This window comes from Anabas testudineus, chromosome 4 (assembly GCF_900324465.2).
Source record: "Anabas testudineus chromosome 4, fAnaTes1.2, whole genome shotgun sequence".
Taxonomy (NCBI): Eukaryota; Metazoa; Chordata; class Actinopteri; order Anabantiformes; family Anabantidae; genus Anabas; species Anabas testudineus.
This window is the reverse complement of record NC_046613.1, coordinates 16307671-16320052: the sequence shown is the minus strand read 5'-3', so window position 1 is coordinate 16320052 and position 12382 is coordinate 16307671. Positions and strand designations below refer to the sequence as shown.

The 12382-nt window shown below is 38.9% G+C and overlaps 2 protein-coding genes across 2 annotated transcripts in view; one reads left to right on the top strand and one right to left on the bottom strand.

Moving 5' to 3' along the window:
- The window catches only part of LOC113152702 (adhesion G-protein coupled receptor D2), a 73578-nt gene extending 68098 nt beyond the window's left edge, over window positions 1–5480 (top strand). Inside the window, 1 exon segment of the mRNA XM_033325957.1 lies at window positions 3668–5480. Within this exon segment, the coding sequence (XP_033181848.1) occupies window positions 3668–3839 (172 nt within the window). The 3' untranslated portion in view covers window positions 3840–5480.
- Window positions 5481–5559: 79 nt separating this feature from the next.
- Window positions 5560–12382, bottom strand: part of nr5a2 (nuclear receptor subfamily 5, group A, member 2) — a 62301-nt gene continuing 55478 nt past the window's right edge. The window contains exon 7 of the mRNA XM_026346099.1: window positions 5560–7646. Within this exon, the coding sequence (XP_026201884.1) occupies window positions 7399–7646 (248 nt within the window). The 3' untranslated portion in view covers window positions 5560–7398. The remainder of the gene's footprint in view (window positions 7647–12382) is intronic.

Sequence of the window (12382 nt, the reverse complement as noted above, 5' to 3'; positions counted from 1 at the left end):
ACCCTAACCATTTTTCTTTAAGATTGTGATGAGTGAAATTATTACTTGAAAAACAACAAGTGAAATTAGGCACTTTTTGCAGTTTCCTGAATTTCTGCATTTCTAAGCTGATAAAACACAAACAGTCATGATCTTTCATGTCATTGTTGAACAAACCCCTTAAACATGAAAAGAGGTGCAACTGATCCATGATCAATTACCGCTAATCGATCATGGATAGCATCGCTCTCACAGACATTCTCACGATCACTCGTCAGAAAATGCTGGCCTGATATTCTGTGGTAGCTGGTAGTATGACTACTTAAGTAAAGTCTGTTTGGGAAGCACTAGTCTGCATTTGTTTAGTTAGCCTGTGCTTTTAAACATTCAGTCAGTGATCCCTGTCGTGTCCCTGTATTGCGTGGTATCAGTAGTATCAGTGGTAGCAGTGATAGCAAGGTAGGTTCTCCACAACACCTGATGCTGTGCAGCATCTTACTTTTTAAAGTCAAAAAAGCTCCATATAACTGATGTGCTGTTCCTCTTTTACACTGAAGTCAGGTGCCGCCGATCCCCTGTAGCAGGTCAAGATACCGCACAGTGTACCAAGTTGACGCTCACTTAAATGTCACATGACCAGAGTGTAATTCAGCGTTTGTGGTCACAAAACGTTGCGTTCACTGATCGGGCATTTACACAGTCGTTTTAATGGTGGGCACTGGTTCAAGTAGTCATACTGTAAAAAATGATTTGACAAATTAGAATATATAATTATATAATAATATATGCAATATAATACAGCAATATGCTGGGGTTTTTGTCATAGGTAAACATTCTCTTAATGCAAGATTCTGCGGCATTCGTGACATCTGTGACATTCGGGTTGTCATGTTATTACAGGCACTGCAGACCTCTCTTTCTTTGTCGCCCCCGTGCAGCACTCTTTTTGACACTGTGGAAGCAAAGGTCAAGATTCCACACGCAGTCAAGCATTCACCTTCGCCACTTGGCTGAGGTCTGGCAAGATTAATTCTTTGTGTCTAGCTGTCTCTCTATGTGCCAGGTTCATTTTTCTTACAAACAAACACAGTAGAAAAGTGTATGTCTGAAAGTGTGTGTTTGTGTGTGTGTGTTTTTAAAAGACATTGGTACAACCGTTTTAACAGGGCAACTCTGTTTGAATTAGATGTTCTAACCCCCCGCTCGCTAAATGGATTTCTGAAGTGGCTGTAGTTGGAGGCTTTCAATCGGATGCAACCTTGAGTCCTTTTTTATGTGAGCTCTGTAGGATTTAAGTGCCGGTATAACATGAGCACGACTGAATGCATGCTCCTCATTTTTTGAAATTGAAAAATCTCGAAAGGCTCTCCCCATTGTACGGGCAATTAATGGAATGCTGGCAGCGAGGTTCAGGTGCTTAAAAGTTGTATTTTTTTCTCTCTCTCTCTCGCTCTCTTTTTAATGACTAATAAAGGATAATCATCATGAAAAAAACCCATCATAATGCTGTAGGCTTCCTCTTTATGCACAATGATGTATAATGCATGCTTTGAAATGAAACGGCAGCGGCCTTCGAACCATTCTATCTCCAAACCTTAGTGTATTTGTTTTGCATGCCACAGTGAGGCTTTTGCATAACAATAGTGAGTGTTCCCATTAACAATGCTTGCCTATTAATTTGATCTTTACATTTTTAAAGTTTGTCCATCAGGCTGCCAAACAATGCTTCCCCCGTTTGCCGTTCGGTGTAAGTGATTAGAAAGTTGGCTAATTGCTTCTCTGAAGAGTTGTGCTGTTTCTTTTTAGTCTCCTTGCTCCGTCTCTGTGAGCCTCAACCAGTTGCACTGTAACACTGAAACAAATGAACAAACTATTCTAGTCATCCATAAAATGTATCTTGATATATGAGGCACAAAATATAATATAATATGAATAAATGCCGGCGCAGACTTTGAATTAATTGAATGACTTCGAAAAAAGAAAAGTTTCCATTGCAAACTCAGTGAATTAAGAGTGCATACACAGTGAGTGGTGTCTCTATCCATTACAGTCTATTTTAAAGTCACCCTCACTGTATACGCACTCTTCATTCACCAGAAACGGGTTTCGCCACCATGTTAGGCGTTTCTCAGGCATCCCGAGCCTCTCGGGCCTGCCCCAAACTGGACTGAATACCAAACTGACTTATTTCAGCGTTTCACTTGCACCTTTTCTCGCAGTCTTGGAACACTTCCAAAAGCTTTTTGTTTTTTCTTCTGCCCTCAGCCTCCTTCTCTTTGACAGTGCAGGGAAACGTACAAGCACATCTCAGTAAACACGAGTGATGTCGTTCCAGAGTTTAAAAGCTTCACATAACACTGGCAGACACAACTTGGGGCTGTTTGTGTTACGGAAAGGAAAACTAGTTTAGAAACTGACAGCACACCATCTGTGTGTGTGTAAGAGAAAACCGTGTATGTGTGTTTATGTTGCTTTTGGCAAGTTATTCATTTGTGTTTTTTTTTTTTTTCTTTTCTCTTTTTTCTTGCTCTCTGTGTGGTTATCTTTTGAGTTGGTTGGTTTGGAGCTGATGTCCACCTTCGGGGATGCACATATCATGCATTTCTGAGTATTTTCACCTGAGGCTGCACTTGTTAGAGTCTGTGGATAAATGTATATACATTATTTATACAAATTCAGGGCGAGTGAAAGCAGGTTTAACACATTTACAGACAGGAGGCCAGGCACTGCAAGCCAAGCTCCAAGTGAGGATTGCACTGCTGTGCGCCGGGGATTGAGTTGGCTGCTTGCCTGACTGTGACCAGCATCCTTAATGCTGTACCAAAGCTCCACTAACTTTATCATCACCTCAACAATCAAATGAACCTTAAAAATTATTTTTATTGGAAAAAAAAAGTAGAAATTAGATTGTTAAAAGTTTGTTATTGTGCTACATTTACTAAAGACATTTGAAACCTTTTATCACAGTTCATCAGTTTCTATCACTGATGGGATTTATTACTGAAACTATTTTTCAGCCTTGTAGCCTTGTGGACACACTGGATTACACAAATAAGTCTGCTGATTGTGCTGCATTGTGATTACTTCATTTTAAATGTGCAGAGGTTCATACGATTCCAGATTTTAAATGCTAATAATCTAAGAAAACGTTTTATTTTTGGATGACACACATGGGGTTCAGATGACATTATGTGTAATCACTGGTAACAGTTTTTCATTCATTCATTCATTCATTTCTTCCATTCATGATTTCAAAGCACTTGTGATTATTATAACTGAAGCCGTTCGGGAGCAAGACAGAAACAAAAGATACAAATTCAGAGTCAATAGTGCCAAAAGGTCAGTGCGAGACTGTAAGGTAAGGAAGCCTGTGTCCTTCAGAAAAAACTGAACAGATAGAAAAAACTTCAGTGAATCGTGGAGGAAATGTTAAACAAGGTTAAATAAAACACACTATGTATGACATTAGTATCCAAAGTGTGACTCACACAGTTCAAAGGGCAGTTTTTTGTTAGGAGTCGTGACCAGTTTCAATGACAAAACATTTTATTAACCTTCAAAGACACAACAATTACAAATACTGTATGCTGTAATTAAACGTTTTCCTTACATGTGATGGTAAATGCCCTGTCCTAATCCACCAGTAGATTTTATCATGTTATTCTCCAATATAGTTTTCCTGTTGTAGTTAAATGACTTAACTCTCTCCGTCTTCCATGCAGGAGCCTCCCACCTTGGAGGTGGATGCCTTGCCGGCCGGTTGTATTCTTCACATTCCCATGGAGCTGGAGTTTGCAGCTTCCTGTTTCCCTCGCAGCCCTCCACCTCAGAAAAGCAATGGCCTTGTCTACGTAGACTGAACTGGTCGGTGTGAAGATAATTTTACTTACATATGTTGATTTATTTTTTAATCAGTCTCTTTTTTTATGATAGCTTATTTTTCCCTTAACTCTTCCATTTTGTCGTCAAATCTGATGTGACTTAAGATGTGCCAATAGCAATGCCAAGTGTTATTTTAACCTACATTTAAATTTATAATATTATTACTTAATTGTTTGTGTTATAAATTTGTATATTTTACATGTGGGCACTGTCTCTCATGAATTTTCTTCGTTCTGTGCATGTATTTGTGAACATCTTATATTGTATGGTAGCTGTTACATGAACTGAGTAATGTGTCTTGATAACCTGCTATTTTAAGATACATATCATGCACAGCCGCTGAGTCATCGTCCCCTCTCTTTCCCCATGTTTTTTTCATACGATCAAGCGACATCATCAATATGACATGATTAAGAACTGCAAGTTGATATTGTACAGCATGACATTCTTGACACTACCGATTTACAGAAGTAGGAAAATGCATAAAACCAAGACGGCATTAATGTATGCAGGAAGTGAGAATCCAGTGTTATAAGCATAATAATTATTTATTGAAATATGAGGAAATTTTCAATTAGCCTCAGAGAGACACTTCCAGGATCAGGTACAGATGTGGTCAGAATGTCATTGGTTGGGAGTGGGTCGGGTGGAGGTGGGGGGGGGGGGGGGGCCAAAGACAAGCAGAAATGAAAATAGCATTTTGATGCGTTGTTGTGTATCCAGGTGGTGACAGTGTACATGAGCATGTGAATTCACAAAGGTAGTCATTGTTTGAGCATTTATCTTGCATCAAGTCTGTCTTGACAGTTACTCTTCAGCTACAGAGGTTGGTTGCAAAACAAATAGCGTAATAACTTCTGACAAAAAGCAGTTTCTTCAAGCTTTTACTAAACCTTTTCCTCATTTCCAAACAAACTCCACCTGGGGACGGAGCAGGAATAAGCTATGTTTTAACATACAAGCAGAATAACTGCTCACCTCTGCAATGACCACGCTTGTGACTGTGTTGCCAGCATGTATAGCGTTCACTTGTATGTTAAAGGAAGTCCAAGGCAGCTGCAGAGCCTAAACACAGGTTTTCAGAAAGTGGGTGATAAAGGATTGTCTGATCAATTGATGAGGATATCAGATAGTGAAGGTTAGGATCAGAATCGGGACATATGATGAGATGGGATTGATTTTTTTCTGTACATTAAACATGCCAATGCAAGACTCGTGATCATTCTATGACGTAACCAACGAAATGTCAAAAAAAGTAAACAAACACCACAGGTTGTTGTGCGAGGCAAGTTGTGGGAAACATGTTTGAAAAACAATAAAGCAGTAACAACAAGAACTGTACATGTGAAGAGATCCACATGGAAATAATTTAGGCTGCAATGTTGTAAAAAAAAATTAAAGAAACAAATGAAAACAAAAAAACCCTAAAACAAGCCGGTTTCATTCATTTTGGACACAATACTAGAAGTCACAGCTCACAGAGGGGAAAAAGATGCAGTCTTTGGTATAAGAGCAAACCGGACAGAACAATGATGCAAAGGAGAAACTCTGATGTGGCACAAACATCTTTCACACCTACTTACTTAAATACAATACTCTTTTCAATGTACAGACTTGCATAAACATTTAAAAGACAAAAAAATTGCAGCGATTTTTCTTTCTTTTTTTTTTTTTTGCTCCAGACCTGCATCTCAGACGTACTTGTGGAAACAAAATGAGAAAAGCTACAGTAAAAAAAAAAAAAAAAGAAAAACATCTGCCGTGGACACCTCACATCATGTAACACAAAGATGGAAATCCAGAGACGCAATAAATTATCTTCATTATTAAGCGTAACCAGTGACATACTGTACATCAAAAGGTAAAAGCACTGTAAAAAAAGGTACAAAAAAAAAAAAAAAAGGTTGAAAGTGAAACGGAACCCTTATACAGCAACGTGTACGAAGCAACCCTTTGAATGCCAGCAGACACAGATAGAAATTAATATTTTAAGTGTGATTCCTTCTTGATTTTAGTGTCTCACGACATAATTTAAGTACTGCCTGAAAGAAATAAAAAGTAAAACACTGTACACACATCAAAGAAAGCAAACCAATCTTGTTTTTTTTTTTTGTTTTTTTGTTTTTTTTCATTTGGTTGATTTCATTTTTTAGGAAATCATTGCTTTGCAATTTCTGCTTCATCACAGTTCTCTCCCATATGACCACATGAATGTAAACACCTGTTGAATTATTCTTTTTTAAAATTTTTTACAACATGAATACTTTATATATATATTTGTACATATTTTCATTCACATCTGCACGGTTAGCTAGCATGGTGATGAAATAAGGCAAGACTCGCATAACTGTGACATCACAAATCTTTTTTTTTTCTCTTATAATACTGATTATTAAGGTTTTTTGTCATTTCCTTCTTCTGTTCTGCAGCAAGCTTTGGTCTTTCTGGACAAAGGCAGGGTCGATCATTCTCTGTCTCCAGAATACACTTCGTTTTGTTCCAGTTTTCATGAAATGATGAAAAAGGGAAGTTTTTTTTTTTTGTTTTGTTTTGCAGGACAATGGCTATAAATACAATTTTTGTTAGCGGACATTATTAACTGAATTTATTTAACACTGGTCTTTCTGAGGTACATAGTTTAAGATGATTTGGGGAGGTGGAGTAAGAACCACAAGGTGACCATGAGGAGCATATGACTTTCATTACAAGAGAAAAAAAAAAACATCTTATTTTTCTTCTTATTGGCCTGTTTGTTTTGTTCATTAAAGAATGTTCCTGTTTTAGACCTTTATTTTTTAACCATCAGTTCTCCCTTTTCAGTTGCATCAAGCTGCCGTGGCAGCTCAAAAAACAGATGTTAGTTAGTAGATAGTTAAGAGTCTCTGGCCCCTGTCGAGCGCCTGTCCATTTGCCTTTATGGTACCAACAACAGCTAAAAGCCGGTTTCAGTGAGAAAGCACAACGTAGGATCGTCGACAAAAATCAGCCACTGGTCCAGGCACACAGCTGTCTGAAAGATGGGCCGTTGTTACTCAGCTTCCTTTCTCAGCAAAAAAAGCCTCTCACAGTGTCACCAGTGCTAAAACACTCAAGGGTTGTTAATTCTTTAAGTTGCAGCCTGCCAGTCTTGATAGTCTGTGCTTGTGCAGACGATTAAATACCATCTTTTAGTGTCATTGCAGTGTTTGCTTCAAGTGTTTTTCTTTTTTCCTTACAACATTGTGTTTTTCTGTGTAGCTGAGGAAAAGTTGCTCTTCGTTCAGGCCTTTTTTATTTTCAGAATAAAGTGATCCACATGCTGTTTTTTCTGCACATCACAGTCTCAGTGCATGTGTTTTTGTCCAAATCTGTTCTTCAAGTTGTAACTTGAACATCAAAACGAGTTCAATATAAACCAGAGTCTCTGCTTTCCGTCCTCTACGTCATCTCACGGTCAAGTGAGGTGGACGTTCAGTTTGGTAAAAACATAGTTTGGAGCTTTTGGGCTGCAGGAAAACTCTCAGGATGTCAGCGAAGCTGCGTTTGGGCAGTCCCTTACTAAGCTCTCTTGGCATGTAGCATTTCAATGAGCAGGTTGTTGCAGGGCACATCACCATTCAGGTGTTTGTAGTAAAGGTATTCTTCAGCCTGCAGGCTGATGGCCCGGATCTCGGGCAGCCGGAGGAGCAGCTGGCCGAACTTGTCCGTTTGCTGCGGGTAGTTACACATGACGTAGTCCAGCAGCGCCGCGTTGACCTGCTCCTGGACGCTTTCTACCAGGTGGAAGTTCTCCAGGTTCTTCACATCTACAGGAGGAAGCAAGGGAAAGGTTAGATGACATTTTAACAGTCTCTGTGGGGAGTTTGGGGAGGTCCTGATGAAAACCAGAAGATTTTCTTAGGTTAGATTTTGTCTTTATTTTAAATTATAAAATCACCCTAAAATCAGAGAGATGACAGGAAATGAAGAGAAAAATAAAGGGCTGTTAAATATTTTTAATGCCTCTGTTTGGACACTGACCGTTTGTTTTACCTTTTGTTTCTTTAGGTAAAAATAATCCATCACAAGACATTGTCAATCAACAGTTTGCCTCCTCTAATGTGTGTTCGAATCTATTGTTAGTGCTAAGGAGGCATTGTGTTGAAGGGTAAATTAACACTGGGCACTGCTTAACTATCTACTACTGCAGCTAACAAACCAGAAATCATCAGCCAGTTACAGTTTGTCATAATATAATATTAATTCCTGTTCAATCTGTTTTAAAGAAGAGATTCTCCAATTGGGAGACACATGAAGAGGTTGTATTACATTTACACAGAGCTAATAATGAATCAGAGGATACATTTATTAATGAGGGGGACAGTATTACAAGTTGAATTCATTCTCGTGACACACTTTACAGAAAGGCTTCAAAATGCACCACACGGTGAAGTATTTCTCCTTCTTCCTCTTTTTTTCCTATGAATTGTCTCTAGAGACTGGATTGTTGAGGGAATCAGGTAAAGCCCAAAAAAAAAAAAAAAAAAAAAAAACGGTTCTCCTCCTGAGAGACTTCCCCCCCAGAAGTCAATGAATTATGTAGGACAGAATTACGCTAATATCTGCGCCAGAGCTGCTCTTTAACCCAACACTTTCTCCACCCTCTCTCATCACACTAAAACAGAATGTGTTATTATTGCTTGTCTCCAACAGTCCATAGATCATGTTCACTTAAAGCATCAATTACATGAAGAATAACAATCACTTCAAGTGAAGAGTGCCTTAAAGTGCAGGAATTCATCTTACACAACTCTTTTATTCACTTGTAATTCCTTGTGCAAAAGACATTTCGCTTCTTTCCAAAATCCCACCTTTCTCTGCAGCTATAAGCACTTTTCCTTGACAATAATAAGCTCACTGGGGGATTTGAGCAGATTATTGCAAGACAAGACAAAATTTGCTAAATGGATAATGGTGGACCAGGGTGCTGTGTGTACTTGTCATGATTATGAAGCGCGGCGCTGTAGAATATTTAATGAGATAGAAGCCCTGTGTGTGTGTGTGAGCGTGTGTGTGAGTGTGTGTGTGCGTGTGTGTGATCTTTTATTAATCCCTTTGACCCCAGGTCGAGTGTGCCCACAGATGGGGTAATGTGGAATGACAGAGTCCCCGTGTCTAGTTGACATATTCAGACAAGGACACATGCACACTAAAGTATACTTTCACACTAAATCTCTCAGACGCAGACACTAATCCATTGAAATACACATATTTATTTCTCTCTTATACAGTACCCCTGTTCCACACGCACACACACACACATATCACCCACCCAGGGCATTAGGGGGGAGGAGGGAGAAATAAATCAGCAGCTAATGAGGTCTAGAGAATGAGAGGCAGGTCCTTCAAGGCACTTCCATCTATGATGCACTCTACCATGCTATTACATTCTGTATGCATGTGTGTGTCTGTCTGTGTTGTATGTGTGTGTGTGTAGCGTGTGCATGCTCACCCTGACCTCTGGGTGACACGATGAGAGGCTAAATAAGGCCAGGAGGAGGACAGGAACAGAGAGAGGAGGTGTGGCCTGACAGAGAAGCCTCCAAACAAACGTTACCTGTGCTCCTCTCTGCTGCCACTCAGCTGTCTGACCCCATATCAAACTCAGTGTTGCTGGTGTGATACCAGGTATCAGACTCCAGCAGCCTTTCGTAGGATCACCAAAAAGAGTTTTCTTAGAGCATTAACACGTTTTATCTGCAAATTAAACATGTACCAAAGACAAATAAAGGAAAACTTGAGTTGCTCAGACAGTTGTGAAAATTGCAGAAGGAGGTTTGTGCGTTGCTGATAATTGTTGTAGCCAGGGGTCCAGGGGGTTTTAGCCTTTTTTTATTTAGTAAATAAGTTAAGTTCATTTTTGTAAATGTTGTGTTAAGCTCACTGAATCTTTTGCAGTGGCGGGTATTAAAAGTTGCCATTCGATTCTTAGGTTTGTTGGCTTATTTTTCTAATCAGACATTTTCAGATCAAAAAAATATGTTTTTTGCCTTTTATGCAAATTCAAAGTAAAGTTTCACCTGTGTCCAGTGCTCTGTTGCTCTTAAGGGATGGCTTTTAAAGAAATCAAGGGGGGGCACACTAGAATCATCCAATAAAATACATATCATGTTCAGCATTTAATGATACTAAATGAAGAGTTTGCATTTTGCTAAATTCTTGGAGCCTTATAGAAAATATGACAGTGTCCTCAGGGTGCTCCATTCTTTCATGGGGCTAAGAAACAAATTACTTCTTGAATTACAGTCTGTTAGTGCAAGAGATGATTTCTGCCATTGAGTATTTTGAGATCCATAATGTCCAAACACAGTTGGTATATAATGAAAAAAACTAATAAGAGGTTTTTAAAAAATCAGATTGATAATATTGATTACATTAGATTGTTTAGAAAATTATATTTCAAATTTAAACTAGAACATTTCTCTTTAGCACATTAAGCCCATTTAGCATATTAAGGGTGTGCAAAGGTCATTTTGCAAGTGTACTTTTTGGACGTGACAAGTATTTTGTCTGCAGCTGTCGTAACATCATGTAACACGATAAAGAAGAGAGCTCTCAGCTGTATAGACGCTGTCAATAACAAACACCTCTTGCTGATAAATAATCAATTCAGTGCTGTCAGAGCCTCTTCTGAGTCTGATTTAGTTAAATCTGAAGAAACATGACAAGGTGAGTTCAGATCACAGCAAAAACATGTAAGCTGTTGCCATGGTTTCGTAGAAAGATTTGTCTGAGTCTCTGTGTATCAGCATGAGTGTGTATGCACGTGGAGGCGAGTTTGATGGGTTTATGTGTGGATGTTGGGGGAAACTACAGAGAATTAGTACCCAGTGTCTCTGTCAGGCTAATTAGGGGTAAGTGAGGCAAAAACACAGCATTTTAATTGCTAATTATTACTAGAGCCTCGTTTGAAAAAATAATGAATAGGGCTTCTAAAAAAAACGAAAAAATTAAAAGCATAAATGACAATAGCTACATACCTACTACTGATTGCAAAAGCTAGTTGGCAAAAACCAGTCAGATTTTTGTCCTTAATTTTTATTTTCTAATCAAAGCAGATAAGTAAATTGATTTTAATTCGCTGACAAGTCGATGGCAGACAAGGATGAGAAGGGGGAAAGAAGAGTTAGGGAGAAATAATAAAAGAAAAGAAAGAAAAAACAATTGATCAGCGATTCCCAGACAGTGTCAGGTCGGAGTATTAAGTGTGCTAAGCGCTCTCTCTTCTTCCCTCACTGCCCCCCTCCACCCCCCCTCCTCTCCCTCTCTCCATCTCATCGTTCAGTCACTGTGGGACTAATTATCAACTTTTTTTCACATAAAACAGCCACAGTTTGTTGCAGCACCGCGTACGAATACTCAAATGGAAACCCTGAGGTCCCGTGGAATACATTGTTTCATTTGACGGGCGATCATGCTGAAGCCAGCGACCTAATACAGAAGCACACACACATACATACAGATTAATTCTTTCTCTCACACACAACCCCTGAAATCACTGCTGTGCTTTTTAATTAGACTTGATCTGCTCTGTGCCGTGAGTGTCTGTATGCCTGCATGTGTTTCGACTGCCCCTTACAATCAACCTGCTCCAGGGACTCACATACATATAGCATGTAGACACAGTGCACATTCACTCATGCAAATATTCGCTCCGTTATTTCACTCTGATCTCAACGATGCCTCGCCGAGTGGACACTGGTGTAAAAAAAAAAAAAAAAAAAAAAAAAAAAAAATCTCAGGAAAATAAACATCACTTAGTGTCAAAGTTCATTGTTCATTGCAAAAGCGAGCAGGCGTCACTTTGATCATGGCTGTAGGAAGCCAAAGAAGTGGAAAAATACTGATTTGTACTGTAAGACAATTTGTTAATATCGCACATAATGTAAGTCAGTGTCTGAAATTTTTGTTCTAAAAATTATTGTAAGATGATTTTCTGTCAAATCACACTGGATTGTAGATATTGCCTTAATATAAACACCTTACTAGGTTAGAAGCATGTAATAACTTGCTAATAACTGGCTATTACCAGTATTTGTCAGCATCTGTTACCTCTCCTGTGAGCCTGTAATTGTTAAATGAGTGCTAGGTTACAGTAAGAAAATGTTACTTTACCATAAAACAACATTTGGGATAAAATACTGATGAAAATAATAATGTTTAAAATATAGAAGTGAATCTGGATTTACCCAGCTGGGCAAATCCTTCCTGCTCTTTACAGTCTCGCTATTTCACCTTAAAACCTGCACCAATTCCTGTCTGCCCTGTGCTCTACACTGCTCTACGCCTATAACAAATATACATGGCGATGTGACGCCATATTCTCTCGCCATTACACTTTTAGAGCCGCAATCAATAACATCTCAGTCACATGCTGCCTGTTCGGTTTGCCTTTCCAACTTCACAACATGTGTTTCCTCGTGGATCCAAAAACAACACATAAAACTCCTGGGCCATAAACAGTTATTGAGTCAAGTGTTGTCAGTAAACTTGGCCAATTAAA